The sequence below is a fragment of the Balearica regulorum genome, chromosome 26, assembly GCF_011004875.1.
Source record: "Balearica regulorum gibbericeps isolate bBalReg1 chromosome 26, bBalReg1.pri, whole genome shotgun sequence".
Taxonomy (NCBI): domain Eukaryota; kingdom Metazoa; phylum Chordata; class Aves; order Gruiformes; family Gruidae; genus Balearica; species Balearica regulorum.
Genome location: NC_046209.1, coordinates 664,560 through 690,798, shown reverse-complemented (window position 1 = coordinate 690,798; position 26,239 = coordinate 664,560). Strand labels below are relative to the sequence as shown.

At 48.0% G+C, this 26,239-nt stretch overlaps 1 protein-coding gene across 7 annotated transcripts in view; it reads left to right on the top strand.

Moving 5' to 3' along the window:
• SBNO2 (strawberry notch homolog 2) overlaps positions 1–26,239 on the top strand; it is a 63,925-nt gene that overhangs the window by 24,265 nt on the left and 13,421 nt on the right. For 6 of the 7 annotated variants that reach the window (XM_075736382.1, XM_075736376.1, XM_075736377.1 and 3 more), the window contains 11 exons: positions 14,673–14,837; positions 20,138–20,230; positions 20,871–20,967; positions 21,260–21,420; positions 21,867–22,000; positions 22,537–22,627; positions 23,973–24,116; positions 24,630–24,747; positions 25,153–25,258; positions 25,443–25,596; positions 26,005–26,181. In XM_075736382.1, coding sequence (XP_075592497.1) covers positions 14,673–14,837; positions 20,138–20,230; positions 20,871–20,967; positions 21,260–21,420; positions 21,867–22,000; positions 22,537–22,627; positions 23,973–24,116; positions 24,630–24,747; positions 25,153–25,258; positions 25,443–25,596; positions 26,005–26,181 — 1,440 coding nt within the window. Of the gene's footprint in view, positions 1–8,939; positions 9,228–14,672; positions 14,838–20,137; positions 20,231–20,870; positions 20,968–21,259; positions 21,421–21,866; positions 22,001–22,536; positions 22,628–23,972; positions 24,117–24,629; positions 24,748–25,152; positions 25,259–25,442; positions 25,597–26,004; positions 26,182–26,239 lie in introns of those variants that run through there. The other variant, XM_075736381.1, reaches the window with a different exon arrangement.

The window sequence follows — 26,239 nt, the reverse complement described above, 5'->3', positions numbered from 1 at the left end:
GTTCAGGTGAGAATTGACCTTTCTAGATGTTTCACTATTAATTCTAAGCATGCTTTACAACGTAGCCCTACGTTGCTGCAAACAGCACGGGGGAGACATGAGGACAAACCAGAGCGGTGCAGATGTACTTTGTGCTGGCTTTGTGCTTTGACGCACTGAGAAACACTTCGGTGAGCCCCTGCTGTGTGCTTTGTTCAGTAACTGCTGAACGTCAAGGCACATGTATAAACAGAAACTTTCCTTTGTATTCTGCCTCTTCTTCCTGCATGATTCATTGATTGATGCATCAGCAAATTGGTGCATGTCCTCTCTTCTTGAGGGGGATGTGTTAATTCCCCGTTTGGGCTTTTGCTTTTCTTGGCATGGCTGAAGAGAGGTTTGGAACCTCCTTGGGGCTCTGATTTCTGCAGGTTTGGATTTACACCTGCTGGGGATTTGTGCCCTTTGAGGTGAGCTGCTGGTGGGGCAGCCCAAATTATCTCTCTGAGCGAAGCTGCTGGGGCTGCCTCCCGTCAGTGACTCGCCCGACGCAGCACGTCTGGTCAGTTACCAAGTAGCTGCTGACCAGAGTCTTCTAACTGGATAAAACCAGATAAGTAAATGAATTGTAATAGCATTGATCTTTGCCTCCTGCAGAATTAATTGCGGGAGGAATGAGACAGAAATGTGATCTCATCAACTTGTGGAAGCCATTTAACAGGCTGCGATGGGAAGAGCGAGAGGGGTCCTCTCCATAGGTCCTCAGCTTGCAGGTCTGGTGTAGTTTGGCTGATGGGTTTAATGGGAAAAGGGCTTAATTATTTCTTTAACTTATGTATTTTCTGGTATCTAACTGGTCGATCAGCTTCCTTCCCCTCCTGCATCGTGGAAATTGATCTCAGCCAGCTTGGAAGAGCAGATTTTTGGAGAGTCTTTGTGAAAAGGAGGTGATGCTTTGTGTTGGCTAGGTGATAAGAGCAGGAGGGCTCCGAGGCAAACCAGGCATAAATGACCTCAAATGATTTCCAGAACAACACATAGTTCTTGTGCCACTCATCTTTTTGGAGAGGAAGTAGCAGATGGGAGCGAGGTGATTGTGGGCAGTTATGGTTTTGCTTGGACCCTTTCTTTCCAAGCCAGCTGTTGTGAGACTGCATCTATTACAGTGTGCTTGCAGGAGTTCTGCTCCACGTACAGAAACAAGAAGTGTCCATCTCTGAAGCTAGCACAGCCAAGGTGGTTCTTTTCCTCAGGTAGTATACTACGTAATAGCAGGTGGTGCTGTGTACATTCCCACGAGGAACAGAGCATTTTGATGGGAGCTTTTCTGTCCTGTGTGGTGGCTGTCTGTAAGCCTGCATACCGAGCATTGCCGATGGGGCTTTCTGGAGATTCCCGCAGATAACCCAAGGCACTGATGTGTCACCCTGCGTGCTCTGAAACTGAGAAACACTGAACAAGACCTTTGTCAGAGCTTTGTTTTACAATCTGAAACTGATCTGTTTGAGCCCGAACCTCTGCAGGATGGTGTCTGTCTAGAGCTGTCGCGGGGCAGGACAGGAGTGCTCGCCGAGTGTCTGGTGTGCCAATGCCCGCTGATGTGAAATAACACTATTGTGGTGCTCTGCTGTCTCTTGAAGAGGCGTTTTAGTCCTTAGTCATCCTCCAGCTCAAATGGCTTGTTCAGCTGAAGTACGGAGCCAGATCAGCCTTTTTGAACGCTCGGCTTTTGACTTTTGAGCTTTCTACATGGTTTGCTCCTAGTGCTCTCTCATGTTAGAGTGCAATAAGCAGTAACGCGGAAATACGTTGATAAAACCTAGGGCTTTCTGAACTACTAGTCATTGCTCATCCGAAGAAAAGATGCTGATTTTTTTTTAAAGGAGCCAGAATTAGAGTCTGGATCTGGTAGAGCAGCAGGCACTTAACCGGAGGCAGTGGCATCAGTCTGGAGTCATCTAGAAGTGTCCTGGAGCTTTTCCATCTCTTACTTCAGCAATATTTTCCACTTTACTGATTTCTTGCTGTCCCCAATGCCAAACTGTTAAATATTAACAATCTGCCTGGAAAACTGAAACACACCATTCAGAAGGTGTGGGAGCAGCTTGGGTGGTTCCATCTTTCCAGGTGACTATATAGGAAAGTACCTATCTTTTCCATACTTGCCTTGTGCAGTGGTAGGAGTGGCAAGTCCCATTAAACTTTGTGCTGTTACGACCATGCCAAATGGAGGAGTGAAACCCAAGAGAGAACATGAGGAGTTTGCTGCGCGCTTTGGTAAGAGATTCTTGATTAAGTCTGTGGTTGCTGGGCAGACAATGTGGATTGGGTGCGCACGTGAGAACTTGTGGTGCCTTCGTACACGAACACAGACCATTCTTTTGCCTTTGCTCAGACACCACAATCCTGTCTATGATGGCTCAGCAGCACGGGGACCTTGCTGTCCCCATGGGTTACAGCCCTTCACGTATCTCAGCAGCCTGCAAGTGCTTGACTTCTGTGTGCTGTCCTGGGGGCAGAGGAAGGAGGTGGAAGTGTCTCCCCAAAACCTCCCTGGGCTGCAGCTGGACTCCAGCCTGGCCTCGGACTGCGTAGCCTGTGGGCAGTTTGTCTCCTTAAAGAGTTTTCCAGGAATACTGAAAATGGATTTGAAAGGTCTAAAGAGCAGATGACTAATGATTCTGAGGTATTTGCGTAGTAAACACTTTCTGTTGGTGGCGATGGTCGGAGGGTTGTTCATGTGCCATGGGGTTTGGAGAGTGGGAAGGCTGATGTGTTTTCCTCCAGCATTGGCGTTTGCTCCCCCCCTGTCTTCTCTCCATGTTTTGTTTCGGAGGTCCTCAGCTGGACCTTCAGAGTGTAAAGCCTTTGCTGGCATGAGGATGCCACGAGTGGGAGTTGCCGCATTTCTTAATTGCTCTGGGAATTTTTTTAGTTGAAACATTGGCCGCTGCTGCTTGGGTCTGGTGAAGAGCAATTTCTGTGTGTATCGCAGCAGCCTCGCTGAGCGCCTTCTGCAGATTGGAAAAGGTGTTCATTTGCACGGTCGGGACAGCCTAATGTGAACTTGAACTTGTTTCCTCCACAATATTTTTGTGTTTTGGCTTGCTCTTGGGTGATTCATCCTTGCCGGTCTATTGGCATTCTTTATATAAACAAGTGGCTTAAATTGAGGTTTAGAAAATAGTTATATGAGGCCATCTTGGGGTCTGATAGCATTTCTTGATCTTGGGAACTGTCGTCTTAAGCCCAAGTCTTGCCCCAACCCTGTGGTGTCATCTCCTTATGGAAAAAGTCTTCTGACTGCACACGTATCCTTAGAAATCGAAGTCCTGAAGAGAGGTGGGTTTGGGTTCCCATCGCTTCCCTCACTTTCTGCTGTTTGTTCCTCCCGTCTCAGGTGCTGGTGAGTTGGAATCCAGCGCCTGTGTGCAGTAATTCTGCTGCAAAGGCATTTTTATCATATCAGTGCTATCTTGTGTTGCTGGTGGTAAGAGCTGTTAATTGCCACCACAAAACACTAAATCCAGGAGGTTTTAACTGTGGCATGTGCTGTCCCTCGGCTGGTGTGTGTGGTGAGCTGCAGTCTGTCCCCAGAGCCTTACCAGAAAAGCAGAGCAACCTGTCCTAGAAAAGCATACCTGTCACGTAAATACCTGCTGCTCTTGGCCACCACAGATTTTTCTTTAAACTTCACTGTTCTGTCCTGTTTAGAATTACTTAAAGCACATGACTCTGTCCATTTCCTCTGAGCCTTTTGGATCTAAAATGATCCCTCCTGTTCTGAGAGTCAATCTGTGTTTCCCTTTGCTTCACTTCACTTGACTTGTTCCTTGTGGCTATCCAGACCAGGACTCGCCTCCTCTTCTGCCTTCCTTTGCCGTTAATTACACTGAAAAACAAACTCAATCTTTTTGCAGCGAGGGTGAGCAGCTCCAGTTGAGCGTGGAAGGTGCAAGTGTGCAAGGGGGCTCTGCGGAAGCTCCTTCCTTTCTTCCCCAGTGAAGCAGGTCTGTGTATAAACGCTTTGGCAGGAAACTCGGGTGCCCTTTTTACAATCTGAGCTGTGCTTGGACCAGAGGAAGGAGGTCAGTCCAGCTTGATTAAACTCGTGGGGGCAGGGAGGAGTTGGCTGCTCTTGGGTAGAGTCATTTGCAGTAATGCTGTAAAGATGCAGTTACAGCCTTGTTTGATCTGCTTGTGGTGCATGGGGGCTCTTGACCGCACGCGTTAATCATAAACCAGCCCTCTTTTCACTCCCAGCCCCTTGCAATCTCCTATTAATCCTTCTTGTTAAGGTGGGGGAGAAATTAACCTGCTCTTAAAAAAAGTATTAATTTTTTAAAAGTGCTTCAGTGCGCGGAGCTGTGGTGATTTAAGAGAAATCAATGTAACAGTTATTAAATTATATGAAAGACTTGGTTCTGACTGAAACGAAGAGTTTCCTGGAATAAGAAACGTCCTGGAACTTTGTATTGCTGTCCTGGAGTTATGTCTCCAGGGAATACAGATCCTAAAATCAATTTGAAGACAATTGACTGGCTCAGGTGCCTTTGAAGTATTTTACCAACAAGTTGCTTTACGTGCTCACATCTTTGTTTTTGCACTCCAGGGTTGAGGTTTTGGCTGACTTAATTACACTTTATAAACACTTTCGGTGAGATGCCTAACACTTACTTCAGGCCTTGGTTTAGAAAAATGCAGGCTGTGATTATAACAGCTCGTCTGACCTAGTTACAGTAAGTACAGTGAAATTGTGTTGGTGATGCCGGCAGGACAGCTGTGAGTGCGGCGTTTGTGTCTGCCACTGCCCTGTTCTCGGCATTGGCTCCTCGCTGCGCGTAGGGTGTCTGGGTGATGATACATCGGATACTGCACTCTGAGACAACCCACCAGGTAACACAGCCACGCATCACCTGAGCTCCTGACTTGGAGCTGAGTGAGCATTGCCATCAGTGCAGGAGGAGACACTGGCATCAGCCTGGGCTGCCGGCATGTGTGAAGGGTTTGGCCACGAGCTGCGCGAAGGTGAGCTGTGCTGGAGCCAGCGTGCTGGTAGCTGGTCAGTGCCTGTGCATTGGGCTCACGGCGGAGGGCCAGACCGGGCAGGGCTTAGGATTCACCGACCAAGTGCTTGGTTTGCTCTGATCCTCTGATTTAGCCACCCTGAGCTGGTTACCGAGGAGGAGGGGACACATCTGAGATGCAGCTGATGTTATTCTAAAGCTAAGTCTCCTTTTGGTTGGATGAGCCATGCTTGGGCAGTAAATCTTTCCCTTCCACGTGTAAGAGGAGCTCTTGGGACTCTCTGAGGTAGAGATACCTGTGCTTAAGTAAGAGTAATTCTGTTTTGCAGCATAATTTGTTGTCAGTTGTGCTTGGCTGTGGATTGCAGGAGCCAGCCAAGATGCCCATGGCCCTAGGGAGGGGGTGCAAGGGCCTGGAGGGCTCTGGCATCTCCCCCCTTCCAGACTTGTTTTCATCTGTATTGCCACCTTCAGAGAGTGGTGCCCACCTCTGGACAGGGGAGGAGGCGCAGGAGCGATGGAGAACTGCCTTCTGAAGTTCTTGGCAAGCGCTGTTCTCTGCCTCCTCCCCTTCGTAAAGCTAACAAAAGCGGGAAAAGTACTGCTCTGAAACACAGAGTGCTCTTAAAAAATGCCGGGAATATAATTTAATGGCAGACCACTGGGAGATGTTTTAAAATAGATGCTTTAATTCAAAGCAGAATCGGTCTGAGTCAGTCTGATTGAGTTTCCCCGTCTCCCGTTCTGCTGCTGGTCACTGCGTGTCCTGACCCGTAATGCGCTCAACACACCTGTGGCCCTACCACCGCAGCCACCATGAGAAGTATTGCCTCTGACACCACCACCTTCTCCGGTCATTTTTCTTTCCCTGGCCTCACAGGTTTGATATTCCCCGAGTTGCAGCATCTCGCTGCCTGCAGCCGCACACTGCTTTCCTCCAGCTTTCAGGATCACCTGCAAGAGTTTATTCTCTCGGGAAGCATAAAGGAAAGCCAACGAGTTTTCCTGGTTTCTCTTTATTTTAGAAGGAACCCAGCCTGGGAGTTCCCCTCTGTGCTTGCTCGTTGGCAGGCTGGCTCCTGGTCCTGTCCCCGTTCCTGAACAAGCAGCGATTCCCTTCCCAGTTTCCAGTCCTCAAGGGAGCTGTGTGCTGGCAGGGCTTGCTGATCTGAACCCCCCCCCTTACACATGCTGCATTTCGGCTCTGGTTATAAAATACTTACCAGCTGCTTCCTTATCCTTGTTCTTAGTGTCTGTTTTAAAAATAAACCATTTGTGGTCTCAGCTTGTCAAAGCTGCTCGGTGCAGTCACTCACCATGCACCTTGCTGCCTCTTGCTCGCTTTTGAAGCCAAAGTGGTGGCTGCCCTGCACCTGGCAGGAATGGCTCTGGGTTCTCAAAATGGCCAAAATGCCAAGCGAAGCCTTCATCTGACTGGGTGAAACCAGTCGTGCCATGGGAGCAGGAAAAGCGAGTCACAGTCTGTAATCCCTCCGCAAAAAAACCCAACCTTGTTTGGACAAACGGCAGTGTTTGGATATTTATATTTTTTATATTTGGATATATATACTCTTCCACACTGTAGCTACTCTTAGACTTATTTCTGCATGCCGTGTTGCTGTGATCTGATAATACATCCTAGTTGTTGCTCGAGTGTCCCTCCAGCATGTGCAGCCAGCTGTTCGCACGGGGTGGGTACCCGCCAGCTTGGCCTGCAGAGACGTTGGGGGCCTGATGGCTTTTTCACAAGTGTCTCACCGGGTCACGTCTGAAACCCCCACCTTTGGCAGCTAGATGTTTCAGGAAATTTAGTCCTGAACTCTTTGGTTGCATGAAGGTGATGAGTGGCCAGGTCTTCTCCTGTATGAGTGCATCAGTCTATATTGATTTGTATCTCTGCTCTCCTACAAGTTCAGCACAAGCTTTCAAGAGCTTTCAAGAAAGCATCTGCGCATTGAGGCAGCTGTCCTGTAGGTCAGTGGTTAGGAGGTGGTAGAGGATCTGAGAAGGTTGCCCAACAAAGTAAGCAACATTTCAGGTTTTGCTGGAAGACGGCGAGTCAAATTAATGTAAATGCTGGAATACTTCTGCTTTGCTGTCCCTGTCTGTCAGCGTGCGTGTTCATGAATTAATTGCAGAACTGCGGTGGCATGCCTTCTCCCCTAGGACAGGTTGTTAAAATTCCAGGTGGCGGTTTCTCAGTGGATTATCTTCTATGATTATATTACTGTGGTCTTGCAAAATCAATTTAGCAGTCCTGGTTGTCTATAACAGTGTCATACATCTTGTTTCCTTTTGGCGGTCCAGTTTTGTTGCCCACATTTTGCCCCGTTTGTTCACTAACAGGAAAGGAAGAGGAAATAAACCACCTGCTTTTTAAAGGCTGCATAAATAGCAAGACCTTGGTAGTCTTGGGCAAGAGTCGGTGGTTTAATCAAGGTCACACAGCAAGGAAGTCACTAATTAAGATTTCCAAAATGTATTTGCTCTCTTCACTTCAAACATATCATCAAAGCACCTATTCCAAGCTCCAGGGCACTGCCAGCTAATTAAACACAATCAAATTCAGATAAAAGCAGCAGTGAAAACCCCACTGCCTCTCTCCCCCCAAAACCAGCTGTCCACAGAAACCAAATGCTTTGTTTTCACCACGGGTCCCGCAGAATAATGCCTCTTCTGCGCACCACTGCGTCATGGAGGTGGAACATGCTCTAACAAGAGGATGGGCTAGCAGCGATGCTCTGGCTCCTCCCGGGGTGAGGGCTGCTGGGGCTGCCCTTCCCTTGCTTTCCCTGCCACGGCTCCACCATCCCTGGCTGCAGTCAGAGTGCTGGGAAAGGCATTTTTCTTTCCTGTTTGCTTATTGAAAAACTTCTTCTGGACTAGGTGTCTCGCATGATGGAACGTGGATCCTCGTTATTAAGGGCTATTAATGTATTAATCCCTGTGGAACCGCTGTGCTGCAGCTGGTTGGGCCGTGTACCCAGCTGCCCCTGGAAACGAGCCCTGCTGCGGGCTCATTTGCTCTCTTGCGGGCCTGGTAGGCACTTTGCTGCCTTCTGTTGCTCCAAAGTTTGGTTTTTGAGAAGTGCCTCGCGACGTGGTATTTTCCAGCAGTTCTCGGCACGAGGCCCCAGAGCACTTGCCTTGGCAATGGCAGCAGGCACCGAGCACCGGCTCTAACGCAGAACAGCGACGAGCTGCGTTTCGCTTGAAGCCGTGCCGTGGTTGCGTGGAAAGACTTGGAGAAGGAACGGAGAGATCTGCAGCCAGCGCTCCCCTCTGCTCCCCCTACGTGCCTCTGCACTGCAGGGTTTGTGCTCTGCTGGGTTTGCTGGCCGGGTTGAGCCCCTCTCTCTGCCCTCCTTGTGGCACAACTGCCCAAGAGCGTTTGGCAGCGAGCTTTGCCAAAGCTGCGCTCCCAGCCATGGAGCGGTGCAGCATCCAGCCCGGGTCTGAGCCAGAGAAAATGGCCAGTCCTTTTCTAATTGCAATATTTGGGGTGGGGCAGATACTGAAGACAAAAGAAAATGCGTGGCTTTTGGGCACCACCCCCCCCCCCCCCCCCCCAAGTTGTGAATACTTTTTCATAATCTTTTTTAGTTTGATTACTTCATCTGAGCCCCTGAAATCAGGAGGGCAGAAGCCCCCGGCCCCAAAGTGGGAGCTGCTGGGGGAAACGCTGGTGTTGTCTTTGACGGACGGGGTGGGAAGAGCCAAGAGGAGCCAGGCTCCTGCCCGGACCTCTCCTGCCCCGTGTCTGGCTGCGCCCGCGGAGCACAGCTTTGTTTACAGTGTATCTGTGGTTGAATTACACCACATACAGTAATTCTCATCGCATTGCCAGTAATTTCACTGACTTACCAAGCAGGCATCATTTCCTGAAAGTCAGCCCTTGTACTTAGAGGAAGTAAGAGCACTCTCCATGACTAAACACTATATGCAAATTTCCCCGGGCTTAGGACAGACGTGCTGTATGGCTGTCCCTTTTTCCTCCATTTTCACTCCTTTCTTCTGCATGTTAATTTTTAAAAACCCTTGATGAGCTCTCTTCCTGGCTGGTGCTGCTGTCGCGGTCATGAATGAAGACCTTTCTCCATTATATACTGAAAAACCTCACATTACTGCTTCATCCAAGTCCTGCTCTGCCGACAGCAAACTGAATGCTGTTTTAAAATGTCCCAAATGCAGTTCTGGCTAAAGTTCCCATCTCTCTACAAGGTAATGCCTGAGGGGGTTTTTTGGGGTTCTTTTTTTTTTTTTTTTTTTTTCCCCTCTTTTCTGTGGAATTCCTTGTATGTTTTGTTTGCTAGGGTAGCCAGCTCCAGCTGCTGCCCTGGGCTTCTGTGTCCCCCGTAATTTTTTGCAGTGGCAGCAGAGGTTTCGGGGTGATGGCTCTGGATGCAAGGCAGTGGGAGCAGATTCGCTGTGTCGAAGATGTGATTTGTGTTTTGCTGAAGCGTGTGGTACTTGGAGACTGGTCCTGTCGGTTAGAACTTGGTCACTAACTGTGAAACTTGGAGGAAAAGGAGCTGTGTGGAGAATTGATCAGTGTCTTTATGTGGTGGTAATGGCTTTCAGGAGTTTTATTTTTAAACCAGATGCCGGGTACAGAAAAGCAAGGGAAACGCTTGCCAGCCAGAGCACCGAACCCTTAAGCCTGCAAGTTTTGCCCCATATTTAGAAAGACTTTGGGGTTTGGCAGCTAAAACGGTCGGCTGCTTACATTGCAGCTGTTAATTCTTGATTCTGTTTTCCCTGAAACATAATTTGTTTAATCTGTGATTATTGAGGAATCAAATCTTTCTTGTCTGGCAGTGTAGCTCTGTTCGCGTATGTGTATTTCTGTGTGCCTGTGTATATATGTTTATTTTTTTAAATCCCCTATCAACTGCGTGCTGTGTAACAGCGTAATCAGTAGTTGCTGTGCAGAAGGAGTATTTGTTTCCTCTGTGTCTGGACTGTGAGCAAATAAACCATTTATATTGATGGCTTCGTGGCAAAAAATATTTTTCGGATGCATACTCCTTCTGTATTTAGACTTCACCTGTTCTTTCATTATTTTTAACAAAGACCTTGCTTTGGCTAAGGGCACTGACCTGTTTCCAGTGGCTGGGAGAAAGGTTAAGCGTTTGGGTTAGTTTACCTCGATTTTTTTTTTTTTTCCCCCCTGATCTTTTCTAGGGAGTTAATTCTTGGTTTTGATAACTTTTCTGGTTTGGGATAATGATAGTGTGTGCCATAGTAGCATCAACTGGCAACTCATTTGAATCACAGTTTAGAAGTGCAGCAAATTATTATCATTGATTTATCAAGTCACTCACTAGAGCATCTTCTGATATGAAGCCCAGACAATGATTTGTGATCCTCTATCTCCTGTTCTAGTATGTTGATGTTGTTTCAGCCTCAGTGTAAAAAAAGATGCTGGCAGGACCCACAGCCAGCAGCTGTGCATAGCCTATGCATTGGCTGCCTCTTGACTGCTTATAAAATTCTGCATTAAGCAGTTGCCCTGCTGTAAGGGAATTGTCCCTTTGCTGTTTTACAGCGGGCTTCTGTATGCTTCATCTCTGACTCGAGTGGTTAGTTCTGAGTGATGTTTTCACAGCAGACTGCCAGATCTCTTTGTGTCTGTCCTTCTGTAACGGGAGAAACTGGGAAAAGTCTGTGCTGTGAGACGCAGTGCTCAGGGTTGAGGTCTTCAAGCCAGCGTTTCAGCCAGGGTTCGCTGTCCTGGTGCAGCAGAGTGTGGAGGCAAAGCAGGTCTGCCAGCCCCTGGAAGCAAACCCTCTTACCAGTGATGATCTGTGTGCTCTCTGGAGCATGATCATCTGAAGTGATGATCCAGTGCTCTCTGGATTTTGGTTGCAGGCTATGCTAAATTGTGGGGGGGGGCGTGTTGGAGAAAGCAAATAAAAAAATCTGAAAAAAAACCCCAAACACATGCCCCCACCTCCCCCCCCAATAAATAGTCTAATTCCAGAAATAAGATTTATGTAGAGAATGGTTGCGGAATAGCATTTGAAATAAAGATTCTGCCTTGTGGGATAACTTCCATCTGTTGCTGAGATTTGACTTCCACTGAAGCATAAAATAAGTGCTATTACTGTAAAAACCTCTTATTTCCAATGAGAAAAATTTAAAATCCTTACTAATCAGTCTTAAACAGGGACAAAGTAACTCGCTTCAAATCCAGACAACTGAGACGGGTGACCTCTCTGGAACGATTTCGCTGAGCAGCTTCTCAAGCATGCCAGACAAAGCAGAAGCAGCGTGTTCCAGATCTGGGGGCTGGCTTCGCGGTCCCCCCGCTCGGCTCATCACCCCTTTCCAGTGCTTGCTGGACTTGTAATCTCACTCTTAGTGGTTCTTGGGCCATTTGTTCTACTCCCAATGTCTTTGTCTCCTTTTCAGTTTCTGTCTGCACGCAGGGGCTCGGCACCTTTTGGCTGAGGGTCTCTCCTGGCTTGGATCAGCTGTACCCAGTATCAGTGGGTCTGACAGTGGCTTTATCCCGCTGAGGAAAGGAGTCATTTTGCTCACTCTGTCGTTTCACGAGCCGATGATTTAGGTGATGATCCTTCCTTTCCCTTGCAGAGACTAAGGTAGCTGCTCCTGTTTGCTCCATATAAACCAGTGGGGTAATTAGTCAAGGCATAGTTTATAATGACATGGGTTGCAGTTATTGGTACGGCCCTGTATTAAACAATTACACTGCATCTTGTATATAAGCAAGTCTAATTTACTGGGGTTGCACTGTAAGCTCTGCAGGGATCCAGCCCATGACTAGTTTAGTGCTCTTTAGATAATGTAATTAGGTAAGGCAAATGGGAGACTCAAAGTTTGTGACTAATGCCTCGTAATACTGCAAGAGGATGGGCTCGCTGCAGTCATTTCCAGGACTAATATTATCCTCCCTCTGGCTTGGAGGCCGATTTCCTCTTTCCCATTTCAGTCCAGTGCCCTGAGCAGAGAGCGGTGGTGGAGATGGTGGGGCTGGAGCCTGCGCTGGTGGATGGAAGGGGCCGGGCTTGGGAAGATGGAGGGTGCTTGCGGGTGTCCCGGGTTGTGTTACAGTCCTTTCATGTGTCCCACTGCTGTTCCAGCCTGACGCTTCCCTCTCTTTGGGAAAGCGTTGCTACAAAATTGATCTAAACTGGTTTATACCAAGCGTGATATGAGAGAGTAGCATGAGGTGAAGTGTGAAACGCTCCTCCTAAGCCCAGATGTCAATGGTTTCTGCTTTACCGTGTCCCGAATGGATCTGAAGAGGTGTGGTATCACAGGAGTGCAGATCATGGTGACAGTCCAGAGGCTGCTGAACTCCTGCAGCGCTGGTTCTTGGGATCTTGGGTCCAGAGGAAGAAGCAGGAGCCTGGTGAGGACATCAAGGGGAGATGGTGGCTTGTTTCAGCAGCACAGTGCTTCGAGGTAATCGGCAAGTGTCTCTGCAGAGGGCTGAAAGGCTGAGAGAGGCTACAGACCTTGGGAGGCGGGAGTTAATGGGGAGAAAATATCTGAATAGCATGAACAGTGTTAGCTTGAATCCTCACATACTACCCGTACAGAACTCCAGATCAGGAGCTGAAGGCTGCAGGGGGTAGGCAGGCAGGTTGCTGCAGGATACACGAGGCGCTTGCTCTGGCCGAGAAATGCCACATTTCCCCTAGTGTTCTCCTGTTTTCTCGAGTGTGAAACACAGTCCTATTTCCAGAGATCACTTAATTCCGAGATGATAAATCTAGGTGACTGCTGCAGTCTCTGAAAAGCCTTGGTTTCTGGTAATCCTAAAATAGCCACAGAAATACCAAGAGTAGGAGCTGCACAGGAAATGCTGCCCATCTGCTGTCGTGCAGGCAGCAGCGGTGTCACACAGTAGCACAGGTACCGGTGCTAGCGGGAGGGTGTCCGACATAGCAGTACTGCCCTGGTAGCACAGCCTAACGAACAGCCCTTCCTCATTAAGCCTTTGGGTCCTCGCAGTTGGATTTTGACGAATCCAAACTTTACACATCATGCCCACGATCTCTGTTACTGCTCGCCTTCGTGTTAGTGTGTCGGTGCTGTTGCACAGCTGCCAGTGCCAGCACCTACGGCTTTGGAGTAGAGACTGTCTTGGGTGCCAAATGAGGTATATCTGGGAAGAAGGTGAAGGGGATGTGTCCTGATGGCTTTAAACTCAGAAAAATCGTAACTTTTGATAGCAGTCGGAGGGGACTCTGACCCAACTCTTGGCTTGAAGCCCTTAGGAATAGCGCAAGCAGGCTCAGCTGTTCATGATTTTATGTCAGGCAGGGCTAAGTGACTTTTAAAATCTTTGGCTGCCTTTCTGCCTTGTAGTAGGAAATTGGCCCTTAACTGGAAATGAACAGCGATTTCTCCAAATATCAGAGACTGCGGCTGTCGTCCAGCTGCGCTGCAGTATTATCGCACTCGTTTGGTTATCTGACCTAGCGGAGAGCTTGAGCTGGCTGTGTGCTGACAAACCTGACCCTCAAGAAGAACTACAAAACATCTGTGCTGGCAGGGTCCTGTGAGGCACCAAGAAAGACCTGTTGGTCTGTCTGCGTGTTCCTCTGGGACAGAGGCATGTCTCCAGCAGGACCTGCGTGCTGGAGCTTGGCATTTCGAACTACAGTGCTCTTCAGTAAACAGCAGACAAAGTTGTTCTGCTTTGAAAAAGCTTGAAAGTGGTATTTGATGTGGAAGGAGAGCTGAGGTGCTGTGATGGACTTAGGGAAGGTGCCGTGATCTGTGCCCGAGCTAAAGACGTGGAGTAAGACGTGCTTTTCGGCTGTTGGTTTTTGCCACCTGAAATTTGAAAAACCAGACAAGAAATTGCTGGTAGGGAGGGGACGGAAGGCTCTTTCTGAGCCAGAGTCCACATGGTTCAAACCAACGTCAGCACTGGGTTGGCACAAAATGAAACAATTGTAAGCCGTCTCAGCGCAGGCACCAGCAAAAGAGCAAGGGCAGAGCCTGATCCTCATCACTGAAGCACATTCCCTTTGTGTTTGGACTGTGGCATGCCCTTGGGAAAAGCACTGGCAGATCTTCCAAGATTTATCTAGATGCAAATCCAGATGACGCTGGCACTCCTTCCCCCTTCCTCCTGGCAGCCGTGTTTGGGCAGAACCTGCCATGAGGAGACCAATTTTTTCCAAAGCCCCCAGGTGTTGCTGTGTTATAAATCACAATTAAACGGCTGTGTTGTTGTCAGGGGTAGCTGGTACCCTGTGGGCTTCTGTGAGTGAATGAAATACTTGAGTCCTTTGGCTGAGGACTTTTCACCCCTCAGCAGTCTTTTTAATCAAATACAAAGCTGAGGTGACTGACACTCTGTCAACGCTCCTCTTTCAACGCTCCTCTTTCTTCAGCTCCTCTGTATGCAGAGATGCACACAGTCCGAGTTAGCCTTGAACGTGTTCTGGCACTTCTGTCCAGTCAATGTTTTTCCTCTGTTTTCAAGAAACTGAGATTTTAAAACAGCTGCTTGGAGCATGTCCTCATTTACAAGTTAATTTCGAAGTTTTGTGGAGCATGAAGTAACAGAGCTGCTCATTTAATAGCAAGAAATTAAAACTTCCTGGATGAGTAGGTGTGAGAAAGGAGCTCTCTGGTCTTCTCATCCTGCCTCCTCTAACTGCGGTCATTTCTCTGTTTCAGGACTCTTCATACCTCGATGAGCTCTCCAACAACAACTCGCTCTTCTCGTCCCCTGCGGATTCCCTCTCCGACATTGTGGATCCTAAGGACTTCTTGTCTGCCGATAGTCTGAACCATGCGCCAATGTTACGCGATGTGAACACGACGCAGCAGAACCAAATACCGGTACGGGCCGCTCCTCTTCCATCTTCCCCATCAGACAGTAAATACCTCAGGCTTCATCCCGTGGTATTTTCACCAAGGAATTAAGAATCCAACCCAGTTCCCTACAGGGGTGAAGTTGTGGTGTGATGATGTTATTTTGCTATTACCAGCTTCACTCGAGGAGGGAAGGGGTGATGTGATTACACATACTTTAGTCTCCTGGAAGCAGGAGAGATCCTGGACATCCTCAAAGGGATACATGTGCTCTTTGAGTCTGGCACAGGCGCTAGCTTTTCTTCTGACAGCTGTGGCAGGAAGGCGATCACAGGGGAGATGTGTCCCTAAAACATTCAGCAAGTCCAGCCTGCGACAGGGTGCTCAGGAGAGATGGACTTGAGGAGAAGCACCGTGACATAGATCATTAACTGTCCCCGCAGCAGCTGCCACCATTTGTTTATTCTCCATGGCAAATATTTTAGTAACAATGAGTAAAAACCAAACTTAGTCTCAACTTAAGACTAACCATTTGTGTTTACTTTGTGAGTCCAAGTCCCTGCAAGCTTTTACATCTCTGAGTTTTCCTGGGCGTGTGATCTCCCAGCAGTCCCACAGCAACATGTGGTTCTGTGCGTTTTTACCAGCCTCTGCCATCTGTTTTCCTTCATCTGTTGGGACTGATTACTCACTGTTGCACAACCTGGTATCAGTCACTACGGGTAGCCACCGGCCTCGGTTGTTGGGGGAATCGGTGTCGTACACAACTGCTGAACGGCTGTCTCTCGGCCCTCGCGGTGGATGCCCAGCTGTCTGTTCAGGTTTCCTTTGTAGGTCATTGTCTTATGAAGATTGTGGGGGAAAATCATTCACGTGAATGCCCCTGGAGGCAATCTGGCATGCCGTGCTTTAGTCGCTGTTGTATTGTGAGGTTCTGTCATGTTTTTAGAGGCTGCATTTTGCAGTTAGTAGTGTCTGACTGTGTTTCTGTGATGAATGCTGGCTGTTTGTCACAGCGTGGAAATAAGAGTCTTGGTGGCAGTTCTGCTTTGAAATGCTGCTGCTGTGTGGCTCGGTGACAGGTCGGTGTTGAAGGAGTGTGGCTTGGTGGCGAGGGTCCTGGCCTGTGACTCGGGAAATCGAAGCTCCTGCCTGCCTTGGACTTGGCACCAGTTTGAACTTGAAGTTTGAGACAGCAGGAAGAGCGCTGAACTATTTGAACCAAAGAAATGGCCACAGACATCACAGGCTTGTAAACTGGATGATTAAAACAGCTAGAAAACAGATACGTCCCCCAAGACAGAGAAGGCATGTGCCTTATTACTCCTCATCTCCTTTTTTCATTGTTTTTTTATATAGTAGCCTAAATCACTATGGAAATAGTTCTGTGGTGTCTTGTTTCTAAGCGTGTGAACTCTGGTTGAGATACTTGATGCCTAAAAGAGCTTGTAGGTTTGTGTCTGTGGAGTATACAGTAGAAAACTTACTGGGAAAAGCTGTTCAGAATCCAGCGTAAAGAATGCAAGTGAGAAACAAATATGTGTCGTGTAACTGTGAGACTAACTCATCTGACCGTAGCAGAGCAGCGTCTCCTCCTTGCATGCTGTTCTTCACGTTCTCCCCTCGCCCCTGGTTGTCCTGCAGAGCACTTAGGTTCAGATAAGGCCAATTAACTCCTTGGAATTCCATTTATAAACCACTTCCTTTTGAAAAGAATCTCTAGCTGCTTTAAACGTTGTCTTATCTGTGTTGTCTGAATACAGAGGTGGCTGGGGGGGGGTTGGTTGCTTTTTTGGGGTTGGGGTTTTTTTTTGTGTTTTTTTTTTTTTTTACAAGTTTGACATTCCCTGAAGAGGTGTCAGTTAAATGCATCCTAGTTAGGAGATCTCAGTTTCGTTTTTGCATGGGAGGAGGTGACTCACAGGAAGGACACTAGGTAAATGGATTGTCAGATTCACTCGTGATTGGCAACTGCTGTATTACCTGAATTTCAAATATGCTTTTTTTGTTGTTGCTAAAGGCGGCAAACAAGTGATCTGTTGCAAAATCTTGAGACAGTGCCAAAGAAAAGATTCCTTGCTGTAACATTCAGTACAGGACAGAGTTTGCTGATAACCTGCACCAATATACAAGCAATTCAGATAATCTTTCCCTGTCCCTTCCCACATCATTACACCACCATCATTTTCCATAAAATTGCAGGAATTTTGGCTTTTGAGTAGCCAGAGCAGTTACTAAGCTACAGTACAAAACTGGACGTTGGTCGTGTTACTCCATGTGTAACCCAGGCGAATATAGTTGGTGGTAGCTGTGCGGTCAGCTTTACCCGGGAGCAATGGCCAGCCTCGCGCTGCGCTGTCAGGACAGAAGTGAATTTACTGAGACCAAATTTCAGTCTCGGAGATTCAGGTGGAGCGGAAACAGCAATCTCTAAACAGCTCTGATACGTCGGGCATCTCATGAGCAAAGCTGGATGCATCCTGCCTGTGAGACCCACATGTAGATCCCAGGTACAAGAGCGGCCTTGGACCTTGTCCTCTTTAAAAAAGAAAATAAAAAAGAACTGCCCTCTGTCGTGGAGCTATTTGAAGACACGGTGTGAAAAGCCTATATCCGTATTTTAGCTTTCCTCCTTCTTTCTGTCGGCTGTCCCTTGGCCTGGGGGAGTGGATTTACAAGCAGAGGGACAGAGCAAAATTTGAGAAAACAGAGGCTGTGCAAGGCTGCACATTTCAAGCTCCCTAAGAAACCCTTATCTCAAGTACCCGGTGTGGCAGCTTTAGGTGGAGCGTTTGTGATTGGGGAGGAAATGGCTGGGTGCAGAGCTGCCTTCATCTGCCCTGTGCAGAGAGCTGTTATCCCTAAAGAATGGAGACATATATAACATGTAGGCTCTGCTTATCATTTCAGAAATGGGCACAGAGGGAAGAGCTGCTACGCTGTTAATACTTGCAGGAGTTAGCAGACGAACACACTTGCTTTGTTTGTAATGAAGTTGTGAAATATCTTTTTAAAATAGTTCATTGTGTTTTCTCACAACCATTTCATGAGTTTACAGTGTTTTTAAGACTGGGGAAGCAAAGCCCTGCCTTTGAAGCCTGTAGCTAGAATTTTTGTGAGTTGCTGATGTAGTTTTTTCTGACTCGTTCTCAGCACTTTAAAAATGCGAGCACCCTTCTCCTAGCTCAACACAGAGGGAATGAATTTATGCAGAGGGGAGTTGGCTTGTCAGCCAGATGTGACTGCTGCTTTTCTCATGGAAGTCACGGCAAGATGGGGCAAAACAGAATAATGCAAAGAGGAAAAAAAATGGAGTAAGACTGAGTCTTTGTGCAGTTGTCTGCGACTTCACTGAATGAAACGTTCTCATCTATGCTTGGTATGCCTCTTCTGTTAATGTTTGTAGGTATGTAGCATAGAGAAAGGAGAAAATCAAACTGGGAGGTGAGCGAGAGTAGAGAAAGGAAGGAATTGTACAAGTTCGGTCTAGAGCAAGATCATGGGTCACCCACGATAGCTCCTGGTCCCACCTGGATTGGCCCTCACAGCACATTCTCAGCTCTGCAGTTAGTTTTTCAGTGCCCCAAACCACCAGGGTTTCTGGCTCTCCCTTTGCAATATCTGAGGTGAAATGCTGTGTGCCAAAGTCGCGTTGCTGAATTGGGGTAGCAGGGATTTATACTTTGAAGATTGCATGATGTAAAACCAGACCTGCATCAACTTTCTGCTGTGAGAGCTGAGAGAACCATGTCCTGCCATTCCAGCAGATCTGGGCCTTTCTCTCACCCAAGAAGAAACTCTTACACTGAGCTCAGATTTGTAGGTGGAGATGTTTCACCTGCTCTCCAGATTTGTTGGCACTGAAAATAGCTCTTCCGTCCAGCTTCCTTCTGGTAATTCTGACTCAGGCTTCCAGTAATGGAGGGTGTTTTTTTCTTTCTTTCTTTCTTTTTTTTTTTAAATTTAAAAAAAGGAAATAATCTGAGTGTTTATGCTTAAGAACTTCCCATCTTTCAGTTCTGCTGGTGGAGCATGGGTCTCTTTGTACATCTGGCACTCTTCACAGGCTATAAACTTGAAGTAGTGTTGCTTCTGGAGTTGCTGATTGCTTTGGATGCCATGAGCTGCTGGCTTGACCTCACTCACTGTCGGGAAATTCCAGTGTGATTTTGTTTGCTTGGGGGCAGACAAAGGATCTCCTCGATTGTGCCTTCCCAGCTGGGAGTGTCTTGGGAGCTCTCCTGGTCGGCGGCGGTGCGGCAGGCTGGATTGTCCAAAGCCACCGTTAACTCTGAGACAGCAGTTGGTGCCTGAGAGACCCGGCAGCTCGTACGGCAGCCTGACCCCATTGTCACTGGTCTGGTGGGAGTCTTAGTGTGGTTTGAGCTCCTGGGCTTCATGGTTGGTCTCTGGAGCGGAGATCCTCACCAGTGGAGGTCCTGCTGCTCTCTGCAGGGTGAGATGAGCCTGCGGGGCAGCTGGAGGTGTGCGGGCTTTGGTGGTCTCGGGCAATTCTTGACCTCGGGACAGCTGATAATTGGTGCTGACCACGGGTTGCGTTCTGGTGCAGCTATCTAGTTACTTTGAACAGTGGTTTTAATGTTAAAAACAAAAATGCAAAATCGTTAAGTAAATGCCTGCCTCAAAGGCAGTTTGTAAGATGTAAAGCATCAGTATTCTGATTTAATGCTCGGTCCTTTCCCAGTGATGGCTTTTGGTCGTAGTTTTGTTCAGTCTTTCCCATTCCTCCTGTTTGGATCTCCTTGGCTGTACTCCTGTCCCCCCATCTGGTCCCCAAAGTGATGCCATTTCTTTTCCATTAGCAAATCCACCCCAGAGCTCTCAGCTGGACTCGCCAGTTCAGAATAAAACACATGATCCCACCCCGAAAATCTTATGCCCGAGATCTCATGTTTAAAGGCAAAACGTGGCATTTCGGAATGACCCGTCTTGATGCTGTGCAGTTTGGCAGAAAGACTCCGGTCCCACAGCGTGGGAGGACATGCATCCCTGCAGGCTTTCATCACACGTGGGCACACATGCAAAATGTTCACGCTTCTTGCAGGAATGTATTTACCTTGGTCAGTTATTCCCTGTGTGTGTTGACAAAGGTGTGTATGGCATTTCCAAGATTTATTAGTTTCCAGAATTATTGCCCAGGGCTTTTCATTCTCAAATAGAAAGTATTAAAGTCCACCTACAACATCAGGTTGTAAGAGCTGAGTACAGAGCACAAGTATCTTTACTGTTGTCATATTTTCGCACTTGTTGGGGTTGGAGGGCTGAGGGTTAAGTCTGCTTTCTCACCTGCACTCTTTCTGTTCCAGCAGTTCTCACCCAGCAGATCGTTCGCTGGCTTAAACAGTTCGAATGACCATGTTCCTGCTGTCCCCAGCACCCCGCTCCTCGTAAGCTACCAGGTGAGAACAACAGTCGGTGTCAGTAGGATCAGACACTTGGCTCTGAACGTGGTATCATCGCAGTGTGGAGAGAAGCAATCCTGACCGTTTTCCCTTTGAAGGGAGTGAGACAAAAAAATCAGGCAGATGCAAGTCACTGCCCTTTCCCAGACCATCTTGTATTTCCCTTGGCGGAACCTCACTACATTAAAGAATGAGTTGGGCTTTCTTTACATTAAATGCGCACAGTCTATAGGGCCTGCTCTTTCTGGAATTACGTGACTTTGCTTTATGCTGCTGAGTACCACGCTGAGTTTAAAGCTGGTCTAGGTCTGTTACACTGGGCCAGATTAGAGCACGGCTGGGCAGAGTTCATGCTAGCCCACAGCCCCTCTGGAAAGCAATGGAAACATCTTTCTCTAATTTGGTGTGCGCTACACATTGAAAGTAGCTCCTTGAGCCCATGCTGGGCCCCCGGAGTGGGCTCTCGCAGATGCTTTTCCTTGTTTTGCTGTAGTCTATAAATGAGATGAACTGTAGCAGGGTTGGTGAATTCGTGCTGGGATGGTTCAAACGGTAGCTTCTGGCACAGCATAGCGCTGCGTATGTCCTTAGTTCAATGAGAACGTCAACATTTGGTCAATGCTGTGTTTCTTTTCAGTCTCAAACTCCTGCGGAGGAGGAGGATGAAGGTGAGGAGGAAGAAACAGAAGAGTTGGGACAAACGGAGACCTACGCAGAATATATACCTTCAAAGTGTGAGTGTCTTGCCATCGCGTGATTGTGGGAAGTTCTGTTAACTCTATTGTGGATGAACCCAAATAACTGCTCCCTTGTTTTCCCAGAAGCAGTTTATGGTGTTTGCTGTGGCACATCCCAAGCTTGTGATTTTCTAGAATAACTTTGCCTGATAACTAGAATAACTGATCCTTTGGTGGTGCTATGCTAATTTAACAGAACACTTTTCTGTTGCTTGCTTTTGGGGGAGGCATGACTCGGTTTTGGCAATCTGAAATTTCAATAGTTACTTGTTTTCTGTGCTGTCATTAGCCAAGATTGGGAAGCACCACCCTGACCTCGTGGTTGAAACGAGCACTCTGTCCAGCGTACCCCCACCCGACATCACCTACAGCCTCTCCCTGCCAAGCTCCGTTGCTGACAAAGGGTCCCTCTCTGCACTACAGTTGGAAGCAATCATTTATGCCTGCCAGGTAGGTGGCTCTGCCTCACCCAGCCTGCATGTCTTATGCTAAAGGAAGCTGCTGTTTGTATGTTCAAGTGTGTTTTAATGGCACCTGTAGTAGAGGTGATGAAACTTCAGAAACTTTGGCATATGGTGTTTGAAATGCCTTTTGAAAGGATTATTTGAAGCTGGGGACTTCTGTGGGGTCTGTTTCCCAAAGAGGCAAACCCCTTGACTTTTGTTGCAGAGAGGAGTGCTTTATATTTCTGGGTCCCGGGGGGCTATTCCATGAACCGCCACTTGTGAGCTTGGCCATGACACTTGACCACTCCTGCCATTGTTCATCTGTGCAGGAAATGCACTTGCATCGATGGGATATGTGAAAGGGTTAAGTGGTGCTTTTGTAAGCTCACATGAAAGCTGTTAGCAAAGGCAAACCAAGTTTAATTTCTAGCTCTGTTCTTGATTTTGCAGCAACATGAAGTTTTATTACCCAATGGGCAGCGAGCTGGATTCCTCATTGGGGACGGTGCTGGAGTTGGAAAGGGCAGGACAGTTGCAGGCATCATCTTTGAAAATTATCTTAAAGGGAGGAAAAAAGCTCTGTGGTAAGTTGTTGGGTTTGGGTTTTTTTTTTTCTTCTCTATTCCCGTAAGACCTTGGAGTTAGTTTGGATCTGGGAGTAAGGAATTCCTTAGTGCTGATGTTGGCTTTATAGTTGACTCATGCAGTGGCCTTGGGTAAGTCGTTTCCACCTCTTTCTGCCTGTGAAATGGGAATATTTCCCCTGCAGTGGAGATGGAGAATGAGTCACTATGAAATAGCAGATTATGTACTACTTGGAGTGCAATGTCGAGCCTATCCCCGCTTGCTTTGAAGTTGGCGGAGGGGTGTTTGGAGGGGTGTTCATGGACTTTCCGGCTGCAGGCTCAAGCCCCTGGAGTGTGGGGTTTTACTGCAGAATACTCACGGCTTGTGTAAGTGGCAGACTGGAGTCTGCTGTAGGATCTTACCTTGAGGTGTGTGGGCAGCTGGAAATGTGACAGTTTTGCACACCTACTGTGCTTTAGTCAGAGCTATTAATCACTGTGCGTGCCCTGACTGTCTCCTTAGGAGATAACCAGACCCACGTCTTGCTTTGCAGGTTCAGCGTCTCCAATGATCTCAAGTATGATGCTGAGAGAGACCTGAAGGACATTGAAGCCTCCCACATTCCTGTGCATGCTCTGAATAAGGTGGGGAGAGAAGTTGTAATGGTGTCCTGCAAATTCAGCCTACAGTAGCAGTTAGATGGATCCACCTTAGCATGTGCAGCAGCAGTGGTTTCTGCCTCCGCGTGGCTGGTGGCACAGGCAGTGGCAGACAGCAAGCTGCTTGCTGTTCCCTTCTCTTGGCGTGCTCTTCCCACTCTGGACTCTTGCTATTTTTATACGCTGCAGAGCTGCGCTGTGAGCAAAGAGCTGTTTCCTGCAGGGAGTGAGAAGTGTCTCCAGGCAAGTGCAAAGTACAGCTGGCCTTGAACCTTTCTCGCCGCTCCTGAAGAGCCCTGCAGAGGCAACAGCTCCTGTTAGAGGTGGCCGTGCTCTGCTCTCCTGGGCTAACGTTTCCCAGCACTGGTTTCATGGTACCTCTTTTCAGAGCACGTGAGGAAGGGAGCACGTATAAAACGCACAGATCGGTGCCTGGCAGGGGGCTGCAGGTGCATGGTGCCGTGCCTGAGCATATGGGCATTTCCCATTTCCGAGCGAATTGGAGAGTTTTCAGACTTTCTTCCAGTTATTCAGTGATGAGGATAAAGTATTTCTCAAAATACCACCAGCAGTTGTGTAGTGGCTGTTCACTGTGCTTTAGTTTCTCGTCCAGTGCGTCAGCCTTGTCCAGGCTTGAGTTTGCCACACCGCTGGCCAGTCCGCTGGAACGCTCTCCTCTGGTTTTAATGGTGTCGAACAACCAGCTGTTACGAAGTCAATGGAAACCACGTGTGTTCGACACCTCTGAGTGTAGTCTATTAAGAGACTGAAAGGGATCTTTGTTTTCAGACCAAACAGGCTTTAAATGGAACTTTCTTCAGAGGGAGCATGGGTTTTTTACCTTGCCTTTTATTTCATTACAGGTGGGACCCAGGATGGTAAGATAGCAACATTCTCACCTGGTCAAAAAGAAAATTGTTTTCTAGAAGTAATTAAAACAGATGGGAGGGCTCAAAACAATTAAATGTTCTAAACTGTTGCTTAAACAAGTGAAGTGACTTCAGTTGGCCAGAAGACTGAAGTCCTAGCATGGTCTCCACATTTCACTGCATGCATCTAGATGTGCTGACACATTGGCTAGCGGAACTAGTCCAGGCATTTAAAGTCCCTGTCATCACCACATCGCAGTGCCAAATAGATGGGCTAGAGACGTCAGCTACCAAGTCTTTTGTCTGTTCTGCTCTCAGCTTGGGTTTTGTTCTTGCAGGCAGGAGCATGTGTCCTGCACGGTCACAGCACAATCGGCGGTGTTGGTTGTGGGCAAAGAATGGGCGCGACATACTGGGGACAAGCATAGTGAGCACGTGGTCCTTGTTCTTCCTTTCTGCAGATTAAATACGGTGACACAACTACCTCAGAAGGAGTCCTCTTTGCCACTTATTCTGCACTGATTGGTGAAAGCCAGGCAGGCGGGCAGCACAGGACGCGCTTAAAACAAATTTTGGACTGGTGCAGGGAAAATTTTGATGGAGTTGTATCCTTTTAAAAAAAAAAACCACAAACAATTGGAGAGAGAGAAGAATTGCATGCTTGTGATTGTACTGCACCAAGGAAGAGCTTGGGGCCATCTGAAGTCACCAGGAGCAGCTGTGTCGAGCAGCCTGGTGCCTTCAGTGGATATTTAAATGCTGTAAGCACGTGTGTGTCCCCACGCTCCTCTCTCTTCCTCTGCAGGCTGCCAGAGTTAATGGGAGGAGGGGAAAAACGCAGCTGGTATTAACCTTTTCAGCATTCTTCTCCCTCAGCGATACAAGACAAGGCACACCTTGGAAGAGAAGGGAGAGGGAGGGGGAAATGACTTTGGGGTCTGAGGAGAAGAGGACTAGGCAAAACCAACAGATTTCATGCAGTGCGGGGAACAAGTCAGTCCTGTTGCTATTGGGACTGGTTGTTCAGTTGGTTGGAGGAGGCTAGGTTGTATTTTCTGTCTGCTCCCATCCTCGGGATGAAAATAGCTCCTTTGTCCTTAACTGACGTTCCCCTCCAGATTGTGTTTGATGAATGCCACAAAGCCAAAAACGCCAGCTCTACTAAAATGGGCAAAGCAGTGCTGGACCTTCAGAACAAACTGCCTCAAGCAAGGGTTGTTTATGCCAGTGCCACAGGTAAGCTGCTTTCAGCATCGCGCGAACGGTTGCCAGTCACCTCTGTGGTCTGCAGGATGCCCTTGAGATGTGAGCACAACACTGAGAGTACGTGTTCGTGCAAGAAGAGGCGAATGGTACTGCGGCGTTAGAGCCTAGAGTGCCAAGATCTGCCCTGAGCCCTATCACTGCTGTTACTCGTGACTTTTTGGCAAGTCAGACTAATTTCTCTCCAGCTGAACTTGTTCCTGGCCAGCTATTCAGCTGTGTGAGGACTCTTCCCCAGTTAGTGTATGGAGGGCAATGTTTGGAAAGGTCCGTGGGTCTCCTAAGGCAAATGACTGTCCTCCTAAAAGTTCACTTTACCGGAGTCAAAACTATCCATAACTGCCGTGGTTTTGCTGATAGTGAATTCTGTTCAAACAGGTGCCTCTGAGCCAAAAAACATGATTTACATGAGCCGCCTGGGGATCTGGGGGGAGGGCACCCCTTTCAGAGCGTTTGATGAGTTCCTGCACGCAATTGAAAAGAGGTAAGTCAGGTCCGGTGTCCCTTTTCATGTGGCTTACGTTTTGTGGCAGCCTTTGTATGGGAAATCGGTGCAATGCCTGAGGATGGTGTCTGAGGGCAGCTTGAGCCAGGAGAGGTGGTGGTTTCGCAGAGGCACGTCCCCGGTGCTGCAGGGAAGGGGTTTCACAGCTCTCGTCCTCTCCCAGGGGTGTTGGTGCAATGGAGATCGTGGCGATGGACATGAAGGTCAGTGGAATGTACATTGCCAGGCAGCTGAGTTTCACTGGAGTCACCTTCAGAATCGAGGAGATCCCCCTGGATCAACAGTACAAGGTTGTCTACGACAAGGCAGCGAAACTGGTGAGCTGGTCCCGCTGCAGTGGGGAGATGTGGTGTTTAATCGCGCCTTGAGCATGGCCACTCGTTATGTGGGAGGGTTTGAGGACCCTAAACATGGTGATGACCACAAATTTAGTTTGTTCCTAAGAAAGAAAAGGGGTACACATGCTCAGCTTACGTAAAAAAAAAAAATCTGAGACTTTTTTGCTGCTATTTAAAAGTTCCATATTTGCAAACCAGAGCTTGCAACGTCATGCTAATGCAGAAAGGAGAGAATGACCAGAGTGTTCATTCAGCCTAACACAACCTCATAAATACTGATGTTAAATCAGATTATCAAGCCCCAGACTGTTCTAATAACCTCCTGCACAACAGTAATGAAAATGAAAACCAAGATATTAACTCAGCCTTTCTCGGTATTGTCTGCAGTGGGCAGAGGCCTTGATGGTGTTCCAGCAGGCAGCTGACTGGATCGGCTTGGAGTCTCGGAAATCCTTGTGGGGTCAGTTCTGGTCAGCTCACCAGCGCTTCTTCAAGTATCTCTGCATTGCTGCTAAAGTCCGACGACTTGTTGAGCTTGCCAAGGAAGAGCTGGCGAAGGATAAGGTACGGTACCCGAGCCTCGCTGCACTGGCAGCAACCATCAGTCTTATGTTGCAAGTGA